Below are 18,028 nucleotides of genomic sequence, written 5' to 3' on the forward strand. Positions count from 1 at the left end.
ACATGAACTGGCGTCAAGAACGTGGGTGGAATTCGATGAACTTCCACTTATCCAGACTTCTACTTTTCCTTCAGGCCGGTCTAGATATAGGACTGAGGCTGGGCTCTCTGAAGGTTCAAGCTTCGGCTCTCTGCATCCTATTTCAACAGCGGTTAGCATCCTTGCCAGCGGTTCAAACCTTTTTACAGGGGGTTCTGAGGATCCAACCCCCTTTTCATCCTCCCGCTGCGCATTGGGACTTAAATTGGATGTGGGAAATTTGGTGATCACCAATTTTTGAGCCGTTAGCAAGATCAGACCTGAAGTATCTCCCTTGGATGGTCACATTATTGCTTGCCTTGGCTTCGGCCAGGCGGGTTTTCGAGTTGGGAGCCTCAACGTGTAAGAGTCCCTTTTTAAAAAAAAATTTCATGAGGGTAGGGCAAAACTCCGTACAAGAGCAGTTTTCCTTCCTAAGGTTGTTTCGGGGTTTCCCGTAAACCAGCCAATTGTGGTCCCATCTTTCCGGGTCTCGCAGATGGGGACGTGTCCTTGGATGTTGTCCCAGCTTTACGGGTATGCGTACAAGTTATGTCGTCCTTCAGAGAGTCGGACCTTTTGTTTGTCTTTATGATGGGACAAAGAAAAGTTGGCCAGCATCTCAACAGTCTTTGTCTAGATGGATTAGAATTGCCATTCGGCAAGCTTACATTTCCTGTGGTAAACAGGTTCCGGTTCGGACGGGTGCTCATACCACCCGATCAGTGGGTGCCTCATGGGCGGCTGTCAGAGGTGCTTCCACTACTCCAACTTTACAGAGCGGCAACGTGGTCTTTAGACCGCATGTTCGCGAACTTTTACAAGTTTGATACCTTTGCGTCCGGAGACTCTAAGTTTGGACGTTTAGTTTAACAGGCCATCGACAGCACTCCCTCCCTGGGGGGTAACTTTGGTATGTCCCCTAATGTCTAAGAATGCTCCAGTGTCCCCTAGTGGATGAAAGAGAAAAGAGGATTTTGGTACTTACCGATAAATCCATTTCTCTGAATCCTCTAGGGGACACTGGACGCCCGCCTCGGTGCTGTCAACCTGCTGTGTTCAAAGGTTCTTGTTCAAAGAGTTCGTACAAACAGCGTTAGTTTTTCGGTTAAGAGTTTCTTGGCTGCTGTTTGATATATTGTACAGTTCGGTTCCTCGCCAGGTGCTATAGTGTCATGTCCTTTTCTCTCAGTCAAATTTTCCAAACTGGGGGAGGAGGGATGTGAAGGGGGAGGAGCCGGCTGTGCAGACAATGCTAATTTTTAGATTGTGCCACACCTCCGGTTGCAAGCTTCACACCCCTAATGTCTAAGAACGCTCCAGTGTCCCCTAGAGGATTCAGAGAAATGGATTTATCGGTAAGTACCAAAATCCTCTTTTTTTTTTTTTGTAGCTCTTTGTAGAAAAAAACAATTTAGATATCTGTTTATTGATGTTCAAGTCTAAAAAGACATATCTTCTGAAGATGTCACTTATTCAGTCTAAAGGTGCATACACACTTAGCACTATACTGACCTATATCGCTAACTTTTCCCCTCCTGAGCGATATAGTTTACTATATCGCCCAGTGTGTATGCGGCTGCGTGATGCGCGACCCTTGGTCTCGGGCGTGCATGCAGCTCAATCATCGTCCAAAGGTGCATGTTCCGGCCGGCCACGGCATAAAGTCACTGTGTGATATCGGACTGCGTGCATGCCTGCCGTCAGGCGGCCAGGGAGGAGAAACACTAGGCGATACCACTCACCGAGCACATCTTCTAGTGTGTAGCCTTCTTTACACTCAAGCATTAAAGACAATATGGCTTTCTTTACATTTTGCATACACTTGTCTGCACACGAATATATATTTTTTTTCCCATTTCTCAGGTGAAGCTGTGGAATCTGGCCACACGTAAGTGCACCCGAACAATCCAGGCACATGAAGGCTTTGTCCGAGGGCTTTGTGTTCGTTTCTGCGGTACCTCCTTTTTTACAGTATGTACCAGTTAAGGTTTCACTATACCCCAAACTATTACAGGTTTTTCATATTTAATGTGCAGTTTGCAGACTCCTCTGACAACCTGGAAATTGTGCAAGTTATTTGTCAAATTTCCAGCTTATACTTTTACAGCTGTTCTGGGGCCATTTCCTTTACACCCATCAGAAAGCACGGAAGCTCTGGGAGATTGCTTCTGTTTTATATAGCAGTCACGTGATCGGTTTACTGCTTTGTTTAAAAAAAAACCTGATCTGGACTGTAAATATGGTTTACAAATGAAGTGTCCAATATTCATGGCCTGTGTGAGTCTCCTAATTGGCCATATTGTGTAGAAGAACAATTTTAGAGTTATGAGTTACTCCCTCAATGTTTGGTACACAGTAGAACTTTAATTAGAAAAATTAATTTGGAGCCGAGTTGCATGGTACGCATAAGAGCAGGAATTTATCTCTTACATGTTCCTGCTCCCCAAATTCTGGGTATGCGTGCAAATCACTTTCTTATATATTTATCAAGTAAACATAGATTGCTTTATTTGTTTGTACTTTGGTGCTAGGTTGGCGATGACAAGACAGTGAAACAGTGGAAGATGGAAAGCCCGGGTTACGGAGAGAAGGAGGAGCCTATACATACAATACTGGGCAAGGTGGGTTGGTAAACTATTATTGAACTTTTCATTCTTGTTCGTGTGTTTTCTTTTATACACAGAAGGTTAACACTTCTGCCTCATACCACAGGAGTCATGGGCTCTATTTCATTCAGGGCCCTCTCTGTGTGGAGTTTGTATGTCCTATTTGCATGGGTTTCCCCCAGGTGCTCCCGCTTCCTCCCACAGACCAAAAACATACTGATAAGTTAACTGGCTCCCGACAAATGGATCTTAATTTGTGTGTGTATAAGTAAGGGAAGTTAGGGCCTGATTTCTAAATCTTTTGCCACAGCCGATTCTTTATGGCAATGCAGCAACTGATTTCCTTCCTACTGAGACTCTCACTGGCTGATGCTCTCGCCTTGGTGTATGTAGCCGAGTTCTAGTCCTGGATCAGCTCCCCCCCACGTGGCTTATGGTGGCTGGCATTGACGGTGTTAACCCCCATGCTGGTGCGCCATCTTTAAAGGGACAAATGGGCGCTAGGCACCAATTTTAAATGTGATCGTCGCTAGGCACCATTTTTAAAATGTATTACCGGCACTAGGCACCGGAGGTTTAAAAATGTCTTTTAACATTGTTTGTTGTGCTGCAGCCCGGACCTCTGTCAGCGGGCGCGGCAGTGATGAATGTTAACCCCTGGGCTGCTGGGGCAGAAGGAGCAGCTACAGCCGGAATATGGTCCTGGGCTTGCATGGCTGTGTGCCAACCACGGAGGTCTGGGAGCTTTTCTCCTGGCATCTCAGCATTACAGGGCAGCAGGGAGCCACAGCAGCCCAAACTATTGTCCTGAGCTGCCGAGTTATGTGGCTACAAGATAGGGGATGAGGAGAACCAGCTCCCTGTGGCCCTCAGCACTTGTAGAGAGAGAGCATAGTAAGGAGCGCCCGCAGCCTGAACTGAGTTCAGTTGCTTCGGTACTCAGGAGGTGGAGTGACTTCATGTTTGGGAACAGGGAGAACCTGTACCCCCAGTCCTGAGGGTGGCTAAGCATTAGATTAGCCCCCGGTGCGCTGTGCTGCACCAGGGGAGAGTTCACATAGCTGCCCGCTGGGTGGAGCGGGAAAGACTGCTCCTGTTAACCCATGGTTGTACTGCACCAAGTGGAGAGCCCCTGCAGACAGGCTGCAGGGTTATGGCAGGGCACAGAATACAAGCATAAATGAATAAACGTTTCAAATTAACCCGCAAAACATATTGTGTTCTAAGCACCTGGGTATGTGTAAAAGCCTGGTGCAGGGCACCAGATACAGGGTATGCAATGTATTTTCTCTATCGTCCTAGTGGATGCTGGGGTTCCTGAAAGGACCATGGGGAATAGCGGCTCCGCAGGAGACAGGGCACAAAAAGTAAAGCTTTAGGATCAGGTGGTGTGCACTGGCTCCTCCCCCTATGACCCTCCTCCAAGCCTCAGTTAGATTTTTGTGCCCGGCCGAGAAGGGTGCAATCTAGGTGGCTCTCCTAAAGAGCTGCTTAGAAAAGTTTAGCTTAGGTTTTTTATTTTACAGTGAGTCCTGCTGGCAACAGGATCACTGCAACGAGGGACTTAGGGGAGAAGAAGTGAACTCACCTGCGTGCAGGATGGATTGGCTTCTTTGGCTACTGGACATTAGCTCCAGAGGGACGATCACAGGTACAGCCTGGATGGTCACCGGAGCCTCGCCGCCGGCCCCCTTGCAGATGCTGAAACGAGAAGAGGTCCAGAATCGGCGGCAGAAGACTCCTCAGTCTTCTTAAGGTAGCGCACAGCACTGCAGCTGTGCGCCATTTCCTCTCAGCACACTTCACACGGCAGTCACTGAGGGTGCAGGGCGCTGGGAGGGGGGCGCCCTGGGAGGCAAATGAAAACCTTTTTTGGCTAAAAATACCTCACATATAGCCTCCGGGGGCTATATGGAGATATTTAACCCCTGCCAGAATCCATTAAAGAGCGGGAGACGAGCCCGCCGAAAAAGGGGCGGGGCCTATCTCCTCAGCACACAGCGCCATTTTCCCTCACAGAAAGACTGGAGGGAAGGCTCCCAGGCTCTCCCCTGCACTGCACTACAGAAACAGGGTTAAAACAGAGAGGGGGGGCACTAATTTGGCGTTAGAAATATATAAAAGATGCTATAAGGGAAAACACTTATATAAGGTTGTCCCTATATAATTATAGCGTTTTTGGTGTGTGCTGGCAAACTCTCCCTCTGTCTCTCCAAAGGGCTAGTGGGTCCTGTCCTCTCTGTGTGTGTGCTGTGTGTCGGTACGTGTGTGTCGACATGTATGAGGACGATGTTGATGAGGAGGCGGAGCAATTGCCTGTAATGGTGATGTCACTCTCTAGGGAGTCGACACCGGAATGGATGGCTTATTTAGGGAATTACGTGATAATGTCAACACGCTGCAAGGTCGGTTGACGACATGAGACGGCCGACAAACAATTAGTACCGGTCCAGACGTCTCAGAAACACCGTCAGGGGTTTTAAAACGCCCGTTTACTTTAGTCGGTCGACACAGACACGGACACTGAATCCAGTGTCGACGGTGAATAAACAAACGTATTCCTTATTAGGGCCACACGTTAAGGGCAATGAAGGAGGTGTTACATATTTCTGATACTACAAGTACCACAAAAGAGGGTATTATGTGGGATGTAAAAAAACTACCGTAGTTTTTCCTGAATCAGATAAATTAAATGAAGTGTGTGATGATGCGTGGGTTCCCCCCGATAGAAAATTATGGGCGGTATACCCTTTCCCGCCAGAAGTTAGGGCGCGTTGGGAAACACCCCTTAGGGTGGATAAGGCGCTCACACGCTTATCAAAACAAGTGGCGGTACCGTCTATAGATAGGGCCGTCCTCAAGGAGCCAGCTGACAGGAGGCTGGAAAATATCATAAAAAGTATATACACACATACTGGTGTTATACTGCGACCAGCGATCGCCTCAGCCTGGATGTGCAGAGCTGGGGTGGCTTGGTCGGATTCCCTGACTAAAAATATTGATACCCTTGACAGGGACAGTATTTTATTGACAATAGAGCATTTAAAGGATGCATTTTCTATATATGCGAGATGCACAGAGGGATATTTGCACTCTGGCATCAAGAGTAAGTGCGATGTCCATATCTGCCAGAAGATGTTTATGGACACGACAGTGGTCGGGTGATGCAGATTCCAAACGGCACAAAGGTGTATTGCCGTATAAAGGAAGAGGAGTTATTTGGGGTCGGTCCATCGGACCTGGTGGCCACGGCAACTGCTGGAAAATCCACCGTTTTTACCCTAAGTCACATCTCTGCAGAAAAAGACACCGTCTTTTCAGCCTCAGTCCTTTCGTCCCTATAAGAGTCATATCTGCCCAGGGATAGAGGAAAGGGAAGAAGACTGCAGCAGGCAGCCCATTCCCAGGAACAGAAGCGTTCCACCGCTTCTGCCAAGCTCTCAGCATGACGCTGGGACCGTACAGGACCCCTGGATCCTACATGTAGTATCCCAGGGGTACAGATTGGAATGTCGAGACGTTTCCCCTTCGCAGGCTCCTGAAGTCTGGTTTATCAAGGTCTCCCTCCGACAAGGAGGCAGTATGGGAAACAATTCACAAGCTGTATTCCCAGCAGGTGATAATCAAATTACCCCTCCTACAACAAGAAAAGGGGTATTATTCCACATTATATTGTGGTACTGAAGCCAGAAGGCTAGGTGAGACCTATTCTAAATCTAAAAAAAAAAAAAAAAAAATTTGAACACTTACAAAGGTTCAAATCAAGATGGAGTCACTCAGAGCAGTGATAACGAACCAGGAAGAAGGGGACTATATAGTGTCCCGAGACATCAGGGATACTTACCTCCATGTCCAAAATTTGCCCTTCTCACCAAGGGTACCTCAGGTTCGTGGTACAGAACTGTCACTATCAGTTTCAGACGCTGCCGTTTGGATTGTCCACGGCACCCCGGGTCTTTACCAAGGTAATGGCCGAAATGATGATTCTTCTTCGAAGAAAAGGCGTTTTAATTATCCCTTACTTGGACGATCTCCTGATAAGGGCAAAGTCCAGGGAACAGTTGGAGGTCGGAGTAGCACTATCTCGGATACTGCTACAACAGCACGGGTGGATTCTAAATATTCCAAAATCGCAGCTGATCCCGACGACAAGTCTGCTGTGCCTAGGGATGATTCTGGACACAGTCCAGAAAAAGGTGTTTCTCCCGGAAGAGAAAGCCAGGGAGTTATCCGAGCTAGTCAGGAACCTCCTAAAATCAGTGCATCATTGCACAAGGGTCCTGGTAAAGATGGTGACTTCCTACGAAGCAATTCCATTCGGCAGATTTCACGCAAGAATTTTTCAGTGGGATCTGCTGGACAAATGGTCCGGATCGCATCTTCAGATGCATCAGCGGATAACCCTATATCCAAGGACAAGGGTGTCTCTCCTGTGGTGGTTACAGAGTGCTCATCTTCTAGAGGGCCGCAGATTCGGCATTCAGGATTGGATGCTGGTGACCACGGAGGCCAGCCCGAGAGGCTGGGGAGCAGTCACACAAGGAAAAAATTTCCAGGGAGTGTGATCAAGTCTGGAGACTTTTCTCCACATAAATATACTGGAGCTAAGGGTAAATTTATAATACTCTAAGCTTAGCAAGACCTCTGCTTCAAGGTCAGCCGGTATTGATCCAGTGGGAAAAACATCACGGCAGTCGCCCACGTAAATAGACAGGGCGGCACAAGAAGCAGGAGGGCAATGGCAAAAACTGCAAGGACTTTTCGCTGGGCGGAAAATCATGTGATAGCACTGTCAGCAGTGTTTCATTCCGGGAATGGAAACTGGGAAGCAGACTTCCTCAGCAGGCACGACCTCCACCCGGCAGAATGGAAACTTCATCGGGAAGTTTTCCACATGATTGTAAACCGTTGGGAAATACCAAAGGTGGACATGATGGCGTCCCGTCTGAACAAAAAACGGGACAGGTATTGCGCCAGGTTAAGAGACCCTCAGGCAATAGCTGTGGACGTTCTGGTAACACCATGGATGTGTTCCATCCTCTGCTTCTCATACCTAAGGTACTGAGACTTATAAGACGTAGAGGAGTAAGAACTATACTCATGGCTCCGGATTGGCCAAGAAGGACTTGGTACCCGGAACTTCAAGAGATGCTCACAGAGGACTTATGGCCTCTGCCGCTAAGAAGGGACTTGTTTCAGCAAGTACCATGTCTGTTCCAAGACTTACCGCAGCTGCGTTTGACGGCATGGCGGTGGAACGCCGGATCCTAAGGGAAAAAGGCATTCCGGAAGAGGTCATTCCTACCCTGGTCAAAGCCAGAAAGGAGGTGACCGCACAACATTATCACCACATGTGGCAAAAATATGTTGCGTGGTGTGAGGCCAGAAAGGCCCCACGAAGAAATTTCAACTCGGTCGATTCCTGCATTTCCTGCAAACAGGAGTGTCTATGGGCCTCAAATTGGGGTCCATTAAGGTTCAAATTTCGGCCCTGTCGATTTTCTTCCAGAAAGAAGTGGCTTCAGTTCCTGAAGTCCAGAAGTTTGTCAAGGGAGTATTGCATATACAACCCCCTTTTGTGCCTCCAGTGGCACTGTGGGATCTCAACGTAGTTCTGGGATTCCTCAAATCACATTGGTTTAAAACCAGTCAAATCTGTGGATTTGAAGCATCTCACATGAAAAGTGACCATGCTCTTGGCCCTGGCCTGGACCAGGCGAGTGTCAAATTGGTGGTTTTTTTCTCAAAAAAGCCCATATCTGGTTGTCCATTTGGACAGGGCAGAGCTGCGGACTCGTCCCCAGTTCTCTCCCTAAGGTGGTGTCAGTGTTTCACCTGAACCAGCTTATTTTGGTGCCTTGCGCCTACTAGGGACTTGGAGGACTCCAGGTTGCTAGATGTTGTCAGGGCCCTGTAAATATAGGTTCCAGGACGGCTGGAGTCAGGAAAACTGACTTGCTGTTATCCTGTATGCACCCAACAAACTGGGTGCTCTTGCTTCTAAGCAGACTATTGCTAGTTGGATGTGTAATACAATTCAGCTTGCACATTCTGTGGCAGGCCTGCCACAGCCAAAATATGTAAATGCCCATTCCACAAGGAAGGTGGGCTTATCTTGGGCGGCTGCCCGAGGGGTCTCGGCTTTACAACTTTGCCGAGCGGCTATTTAGTCAGGGGCAAACACGTTGGTAAAATCCTACAAATTTGATACCCTGGCTAAGGAGGACCTGGAGTTCTCTCATTCGGTGCTGCAGAGTCATCCGCACTCTCCCGCCCGTTTGGGAGCTTTGGTATTATCCCCATGGTCCTTTCAGGAACCCCAGCATCCACTAGGACGATAGAGAAAATAAGAATTTACTTACCGATAATTCTATTTCTCGGAGTCCGTAGTGGATGCTGGGCGCCCATCCCTAGTGCGGATTATCTGCAATACTTGTACATAGTTACAAAAATCGGGTTATTATTGTTGTGAGCCATCTTTTCAGAGGCTCCGCTGTTATCATACTGTTAACTGGGTTCAGATCACAGGTTGTACAGTGTGATTGGTGTGGCTGGTATGAGTCTTACCCGGGATTCAAAATCCTTCCTTATTGTGTACGCTCGTCCGGGCACAGTATCCTAACTGAGGCTTGGAGGAGGGTCATAGGGGGAGGAGCCAGTGCACACCACCTGATCCTAAAGCTTTACTTTTTGTGCCCTGTCTCCTGCGGAGCCGCTATTCCCCATGGTCCTTTCAGGAACCCCAGCATCCACTTCGGACTCCGAGAAATAGAATTATCGGTAAGTAAATTCTTATTTTCTCTGACGTCCTAGTGGATGCTGGGAACTCCGTAAGGACCATGGGGAATAGCGGCTCCGCAGGAGACTGGGCACAACTAAAGAAAGCTTTAGGTCACCTGGTGTGCACTGGCTCCTCCCACTATGACCCTCCTCCAAGCCTCAGTTAGATTTTGTGCCCGGCCGAGGTTGGATGCACACTAGGGGCTCTCCTGAGCTTCTAGAAAGAAAGTATAGAATTAGGTTTTTTATTTTCAGTGAGACCTGCTGGCAACAGGCTCACTGCAGCGAGGGACTAAGGGGAGAAGAAGCGAACTCGCCTGCTTGCAGCCAGCTTGGGCTTCTTAGGCTACTGGACACCATTAGCTCCAGAGGGATCGACCGCAGGCCCAGTCCTTGGTGTTCGGTCCCGGAGCCGCGCCGCCGTCCCCCTTACAGAGCCAGAAGCAAGAAGAGGTCCGGAAAATCGGCGGCTGAAGACATCAGTCTTCACCAAGGTAGCGCACAGCACTGCAGCTGTGCGCCATTGCTCCTCATACACACTTCACACTCCGGTCACTGAGGGTGCAGGGCGCTTGGGGGGGGCGCCCTGAGCAGCAATAAAAACACCTTGGCTGGCAAAAATACCACAATATATAGCCCCAGAGGCTATATATGTGGTAAATACCCCTGCCAGAATCCAGAAAAAAGCGGGAGAAAAGTCCGCGAAAAAGGGGCGGAGCTATCTCCCTCAGACACACTGGCGCCATTTCTCTTCACAGTGCAGCTGGAAGAAAGCTCCCCAGGCTCTCCCCTGTAGTTTTCAGGCTCAAAGGGTTAAAAAGAGAGGGGGGCACTAAATTTAGGCGCAATATTATATATACAAGCAGCTATTGGGGAAATTTCACTCAGTTATAGTGTTAATCCCCACATTATATAGCGCTCTGGTGTGTGCTGGCATACTCTCTCTCTGTCTCCCCAAAGGGCTTTGTGGGGTCCTGTCCTCAGTCAGAGCATTCCCTGTGTGTGTGCGGTGTGTCGGTACGGCTGTGTCGACATGTTTAATGAGGAGGCTTATATGGTGACGGAGCAGATGCCGATAAATGTGATGTCGCCCCCTGTGGGGCCGACACCAGAGTGGATGGTTAGGTGAAAGGTATTAACCGACAGTGTCAACTCCTTACATAAAAGGGTGGATGACGTAACAGCTGTGGGACAGCCGGCTTCTCAGTCCGCGCCTGCCCAGGCGTCTCAAAGGCCATCAGGGGCTCAAAAACGCCCGCTCACTCAGATGGCAGACACAGATGTCAACACGGAGTCTGACTCCAGTGTCGACAAGGTTGAGACATATACACAATCCACTAGGAACATCCGTGACTTGATCCCGGCAATAAAAAAAAATGTGTTACACATTTCTGACATTAACCCTCTAAAAATGGGTTTTTATGTTGGGGAGAAAAAGCAGGCAGTGTTTTGTTCCCCCATCAGATGAATGAATGAAGTGTGTTAAAAGCGTGGGTTCCCCCCGATAAGAAACTGGTAATTTCTAAAAAGTTACCCTTTCCCGCCAGAGGATAAGTTACGCTGGGAGATATCCCCTAGGGTGGATAAGGCGCTCACACGGTTGTCAAAAAAGGTGGCACTGCTGTTTTAGGAACGGCCACTTTGAAGGTACCTGTTGATAAAAAGCAGGAGGCTATCCTGAAGTCTGTATTTACACACTCAGGTACTAGACTGAGACCTGCAGATCGTGCTGCTGCAGCGTGGTCGGTGACCCTGTCAAACATGAGAACATATTAAAGACGTCGTCTTATATATGAGGGATGCACAGAGGGATATTTTGCCGGCTGGCATCCAAAATGAATGTAATGTCCATTCTGTCAGGAGGGTATTAGAGACCTGTCACTGGACAGGTGATGCTGACTTTAAAAGGCGCATAGAGATTCTGCCTTATAAGGGTGAGGAATTATTTGGGGATGGTCTCTGGGACCTCGTATCCACAGCAACAGCTGGGAAGAAATATTTTTACCTCAGGTTTCCTCACAGACTAAGAAAGCACTGTATTATCAGGTACAGTCCTTTCGGCTTCAGAAAAGCAAGCGGGTCAAAGGCGCTTCCTTTCTGTACAGAGACATGGGAAGAGGGAAAAAGCTGCACCAGTCAGCCTGTTCCCAGAATCAAAATTCTTCTCTCGCTTCCTCTGAGTCCACAGCATGACGCGGGGGCTCCACAGGTGTAGCCAGGTACGGTGGGGGGCCGTCTCAAAAATTTCAGCGATCAGTGGGCTCGCTCACAGGTGGATCCCTGTTTCATTCAAGTAGTATTTCAGGGGTACAAGCTGGAATTCGAGATGTCTCCCCCCCGCCGTTTCCTCAAATATACTTTGCCGACAACTCCCTCAGGCAGGGAGGCTGCGCTAGAGGCAATTAATAAGCTGTATTCCCAGCAGGTAATACTCAAGGTGCCCCTACTTCAACAAGGACGGGGTTACTATTCCACACGGTTTGGGGTACCGAAACCGCATGGTTCGGTGTGACCCATTTTATATTTCTCTAACGTCCTAAGTGGATGCTGGGGACTCCGTCAGGACCATGGGGTTTAGCGGCTCCGCAGGAGACAGGGCACAATAATAAAAGCTTTAGGATCAGGTGGTGTGCACTGGCTCCTCCCCCTATGACCCTCCTCCAAGCCTCAGTTAGATCTTTGTGCCCGGCCGAGAAGGGTGCAATCTAGGTGGCTCTCCTGAGCTGCTTAGAATAAAAGTTTAAGTTAGGTTTTTTATTTTCAGTGAGTCCTGCTGGCAACAGGCTCACTGCTACGAGGGACTTAGGGGAGAGAAGTAAACTCACCTGCGTGCAGGATGGATTTGCTTCTTAGGCTACTGGACACCATTAGCTCCAGAGGAAGTCGGAACACAGGTCTCACCCTGGGGTTCGTCCCGGAGCCGTGCCGCCGACCCCCCTTGCAGATGCCGAAGTTGAAGAGGTCCAGAAACAGGCGGCAGAAGACTTTCAGTCTTCATAAGGTAGCGCACAGCACTGCAGCTGTGCGCCATTGTTGTCAGCACACTTCATACCAGCGGTCACTGAGGGTGCAGGGCGCTGGGGGGGGCGCCCTGGGCAGCAATGTATTATACCTTTTTTATGGCTAAAATACATCACATATAGCCCTTGAGGCTATATGGATGTATTTAACCCCTGCCAGATCTCACAAACTCCGGGAGAAGAGCCCGCCGTTTTAGGGGGCGGGGCCTATTCTCCTCAGCACACGGCGCCATTTTCCTGCTCAGCTCTGCTGTGAGGAAGGCTCCCAGGCTCTCCCCTGCACTGCACTACAGAAACAGGGTTAAAACAGAGAGGGGGGGCACTTATTTGGCGATATGATTACATATGTGAAAATGCTATAAGGGAAAACACTTGTATAAGGGGTTGTCCCTGTATAATTATAGCATTTTTGGTGTGTGCTGGCAAACTCTCCCTCTGTCTCCCCAAAGGGCTAGTGGGGTCCTGTCCTCTATCAGAGCATTCCCTGTGTGTGTGCTGTGTGTCGGTACGTGTGTGTCGACATGTAGGAGGACGATGTTGGTGAGGAGGCGGAGCAAATTGCCTGTATTGGTGATGTCACTCTCTAGGGAGTCGACACCGGAATGGATGGCTTATTTAGGAATTACGTGATAATGTCAACAAGGTCGGTTGACGACATGAGACGGCCGGCAAACAAATTAGTACCTGTCCAGGCGTCTCAGACACCGTCAGGGGCTTGTAAAAACGCCCATTTACCTCAGTTGGTCGACACAGACACGGACACTGACTTCAGTGTCGACGGTGAAGAAACAAACGTATTTTCCTTTAGGGCCACACGTTACATGTTAAGGGCAATGAAGGAGGTGTTACATATTTCTGATACTACAAGTACCACAAATAAGGGTATTATGTAGGGTGGGAATAATCTACTTGTAGTTTTTCCTGAATCAGATAAATTAAAGTGTGTGATGATACGTGGGTTTCCTCCGATAGAAAATTATTGGAGGTATACCCTTTCCCGCCAGAAGTGAGGGCGAGTTGGGAAACACACCTTAGGGTGGATAAGGCGCTCACACGCTTATAAAAACAAGTGGCGTTACCGTCTCCAGATACGGCCGCCCTCAAAGAGCCAGCTGATAGGAAGCTGAAAAATATCCTAAAAAGTATATACACACATACTGGTGTTATACTACGACCAGCAATCGCCTCAGCCTGGATGTGCAGCGCTGGGGGGGCTTGGTCGGATTTCCTGACTGAAAATATTGATACCCTTGACAGGAACAATATTTTATTGACTATAGAGCATTTTAAGGATGCATTTCTATATATGCGAGATGCGCAGAGGGATATTTGCATTCTGGCATCAAGAATAGATGTGATGTCCATATCTGCCAGACGATGTTTATAGACACGACAGTGGTCAGGTGATGCAGATTCCAGACGGCACATGGAAGTATTGCCGTATAAAGGGGCGGTCCATCGGACCTGGTGGCCATGGCAACAGCTGGAAAATCCACTTTTGTTACCCCAAGTCACATCTCAGCAAAAAAGGACACAGTCTTTTCAGTCTCAGTCCTTTCGTACCCATAAAGGCAGGAGGGCAAAAGGCCAGTCATATCTGCCCAGGGTTAGAGGAAAGGGAAGAAGACTGCAGCAGGCAGCCCATTCCCAGGAACAGAAGTCCTCCACAGCTTCTGCCAAGTCCGCAGCATGACGCTGGGGCCATACAAGCGGACTCAGGTGCGGTGGGGGGTCATCTCAAGAGTTTCAGCACGCAGTGGGCTCACTCACAAGTGGACTCCTGGATCCTACACGTAGTATCCCAGGTGTACATTGGAAATTCGAGACGTCTTCCCCTCACAAGTTCCTGAAGTCTGCTTTACCAACGTCTCCCTCCGACAGGGAGGCAGTATTGGAAAAAAATTCACAGGCTGTATTCCCAGCAGGTGATAATCAAAGTACCCCTCCTACAACAAGGGAAGGGGTATTATTCCACACTATATTGTGGTACTGAAGCCAAACGGCTCGGTGAGATCTAAAAGATTTGAACAATTACATACAAGGGTTCAAATCAAGATGGAGTCACTCAGAGCAGTGATAGCGAACCAGGACGATATGGTGTCACTGGATATCAGGGACGCTTACCTACATGTCCAAATTTTGCCCTTCTCACCAAGGGTATCTCAGGTTCGTGGTACAGAACTGTCACTATCAGTTCAGACGCTGCCGTTTGGATTGTCCACGGCACCCCGGGTCTTTACCATGGTAATGGCCGAAATGATGATTCTTCCTAAAAGAAATATGGACGCTTTCCTGATAAGGGCAAGGTCCAGAGAACAGTTGGCGGTCGGAGTAGCACTATCTCAAGTAGTTCTACGACAGCACGAGTGGATTCTAAATATTCCAAAATCGCAGCTTTTTCCGACGACACGTCTAATGTTCCTAGGAATGATTCTGGACACAGTCCAGAAAAGGATGTTTTCTCCCGGAGAAAAAGACCAGGGAGTTATCCGAGCTAGTCAGGAACCTCCTAAAACCAGGAAAAGTATCAGTGCATCATTGCACAAGGGTCCTGTGAAAAATGGTGGTTTCTTACAAAGCGATCCCATTCGGTAGATTTCACGCAAGAACCTTTCAGTGGAATCTGCTGGGAATATGGTCCGGATCGCATCTTCAGATGCATCAGCGGATAACCCTGTCTCCAAGGACAAGGGTGTTTTCTTCTGCGGTGGCTGCAGAGTGCTCATCTATGAAAGGGCCGCAGATTCGACATTCAGGACTGGGTCCTGGTGACCACGGATGCCAGCCTGAGTGGCTGGGGAGCAGTCACACAAGGAAAAAATTTCCAGGGAGTGTGATCAAGTCTGGAGACTTCTCTCCACATAAATATACTGGAGCTAAGGGCAATTTACAAGGCTCTAAGCTTAGCAAGACCTCTGCTTCAAGGTCAGCCGGTATTGATCCAGTGGGACAACATCACGGCAGTCGCCCACGTAAACAGACAGGGCGGCACATGAAGCAGGAGGGAAATGGCAGAAACTGCAAGGATTCTTCGCTGGGCGAAAAATCATGTGATAACACTCTCAGCAGTGTTAATTCCGGGAGTGGAAAACTGGGAAGCAAACTTCCTCAGCAGGCATAACCTCCACCCGGGAGAGTGGGGACTTCAGCGGGAAGTCTTCCACATGATTGTAAACCGTTGGGAAAAACCAAAGGTGGACATGATGGCGTCCCGCCTGAACAAAAAACTAGACAAATATTGCGCCAGGTCAAGGGACCCTCAGGCAATAGCGGTGGACGCTCTGGTAACACTGTGGGTGTACCAGTCAGGGTATGTGTTCCCTCCTATGCATCTCATACCAAAAGTACTGAGAATCATAGGAAGGAGATGAGTAAGAACGATACTCGTGGTTCCGGATGGGTCAAGAAGGACTTGGTACCCGGAACTTCAAGAGATGCTCACAGAAGAACCATGGCCTCTACCTTTAAGAAAGGACCTGCTCCAGCAGGGGCCTTGTCTGTTCCAAGACTTACCGCGGCTGCGTTTGACGGCATGGCAGTTGAACGCCGGATCCTGAAAGGGCATTCTAGATGAAGTCATCCCTACCCTGGTCGAAGCCAGGAAGGATGTAACCGCAAAACATTTTCACCGCATTTGGCGAAAATATGTTGCGTGGTGTGAGGCCAAGAAGGTCCCTACAGAGGAATTCCAACTGGGTCGTTTCCTACATTTCCTGAAAACAGGACTGTCTATGGGCCTAAAATTAGGGTCCATTAAGGTTCAAATTTCGACCCTGTCAAATTTCTACCAGAAAGAACTGGCTTCAGTGCCTGAAGTTCAGACGTTTGTAAAAGGGGTACTGCATATACAGCCTCCTTTTGTGCCCCCAGTGGCACCTTGGGATCTCAATGTTGTTTTGAGTTTCCTAAAGTCACATTGGTTTGATCCACTCACCACTGTGGAATTAAAATATTTCACATGGAAGGTGAAGATTCTATTAGCCCTGGCTTCAGCCAGGCGTGTGTTAGAATGGGCGGCTTTATCATATAAAAGCCCTTACTTAATTTTTCATTCTGACAGGGCAGAATTGAGGACTCGTCCTCAATTTTCTCCTTAAGGTGTTTTCTGTTTTTCACATGAACCAACCTATTGTGGTACCTGCGGCTACTAGGGACTTGGAGGACTCCAAGTTACTTGACGTTGTCGGGGCCCTGAAAATATATGTTTCCAGGACGACTGGAGTCAGAAAATCTGACTCGCTGTTTAGCCTGTATGCACCCAACAAGATGGGTGTTCCTGCTTCTAAGCAGACGATTGCTCGCTGGATTTGTAGTGCAATTCGGCTTGCACATTCTGTGGCAGGCTTGCCACAGCCAAAATCAGTAAAAGCCCATTCCACAAGGAAGTGGGCTCATCTTGGGCGGCTGCCCGAGGGGTCTCGGCTTTACAACTTTGCCGAGCTGCTACTTGGTCAGGGGCACACCCTGACTGAGGAGGACCTGGAGTTCTCTCATTCGGTGCTGCAGAGTCATCCGCACTCTCCCGCCCGTTTGGGAGCTTTGGTATAATCCCCATGGTCCTGACGGAGTCCCCAGCATCCACTTAGGACGTTAGAGAAAATAAGAATTTACTTACCGATAATTCTATTTCTCGTAGTCCGTAGTGGATGCTGGGCGCCCATCCCAAGTGCGGATTGTCTGCAATACTTGTACATAGTTATTGTTACAAAAATCGGGTTATTCTTGTTGTGAGCCATCTTTTCAGAGGCTCCTTCGTTGTTATCATACTGTTAACTGGGTTCAGATCACAGGTTGTACGGTGTGATTGGTGTGGCTGGTATGAGTCTTACCCGGGATTCAATATCCTTCCTTATTATGCACGCTCGTCCGGGCACAGTATCCTAACTGAGGCTTGGAGGAGGGTCATAGGGGGAGGAGCCAGTGCACACCACCTGATCCTAAAGCTTTTATTATTGTGCCCTGTCTCCTGCGGAGCCGCTAAACCCCATGGTCCTGACGGAGTCCCCAGCATCCACTACGGACTACGAGAAATAGAATTATCGGTAAGTAAATTCTTATTTTAAAATCCTTGAACACATACATAAAAAAATTCAAGTTCAAGATGGAATCGCTCAGGGCGGTTATTGCAAGCCTGGACGAGGGGGATTACATGGGATCCCGGGACATCAAGGATGCTTACCTGCATGTCCCCATTTACCATCCTCGCCAGGAGTACCTCAGATTTGTGGTACAGGATTACCATTACCAAGTCCAGACACTGCCGTTTGGACTGTACATGGCACCGAGGGTGTTTACCAAGGTAATGGCCGAAATGATGATACTCCTTCGAAAAAAGGGAGTTTTAATTATCCCGTACTTGGACAATCTCCTTATAAGGGCAAGGTCCAAGGAGCAGTTGCTTGTCGGGGTAGCACTATTTTGGAAAGTGCTACAACAGCACGGTTGGATTCTAAACAGTCCAAAGTCACAGCTGGTTCCTACGACACGTCTACTGTTCCTGGGGATGGTTCTGGACACAGAACAGAAATAAGTGTTTCTCCCGGAGGAGAAAGCCAAGGAGCTGTCATCTCTAGTCATAGACCTCCTGAAGCCAAAACAGGT

At 48.6% G+C, this 18,028-nt stretch overlaps 1 protein-coding gene across 2 annotated transcripts in view; it reads left to right on the forward strand.

The window, feature by feature from the left end:
- DCAF13 (DDB1 and CUL4 associated factor 13) overlaps positions 1 to 18,028 on the forward strand; it is a 78,378-nt gene that overhangs the window by 12,696 nt on the left and 47,654 nt on the right. For both annotated transcript variants that reach the window (XM_063924245.1, XM_063924247.1), the window contains exons 3-4: positions 1,885 to 1,992; positions 2,553 to 2,642. In XM_063924245.1, coding sequence (XP_063780315.1) covers positions 1,885 to 1,992; positions 2,553 to 2,642 — 198 coding nt within the window. The remainder of the gene's footprint in view (positions 1 to 1,884; positions 1,993 to 2,552; positions 2,643 to 18,028) is intronic.

Source organism: Pseudophryne corroboree, chromosome 5, assembly GCF_028390025.1.
Source record: "Pseudophryne corroboree isolate aPseCor3 chromosome 5, aPseCor3.hap2, whole genome shotgun sequence".
NCBI classification, from domain to species: domain Eukaryota; kingdom Metazoa; phylum Chordata; class Amphibia; order Anura; family Myobatrachidae; genus Pseudophryne; species Pseudophryne corroboree.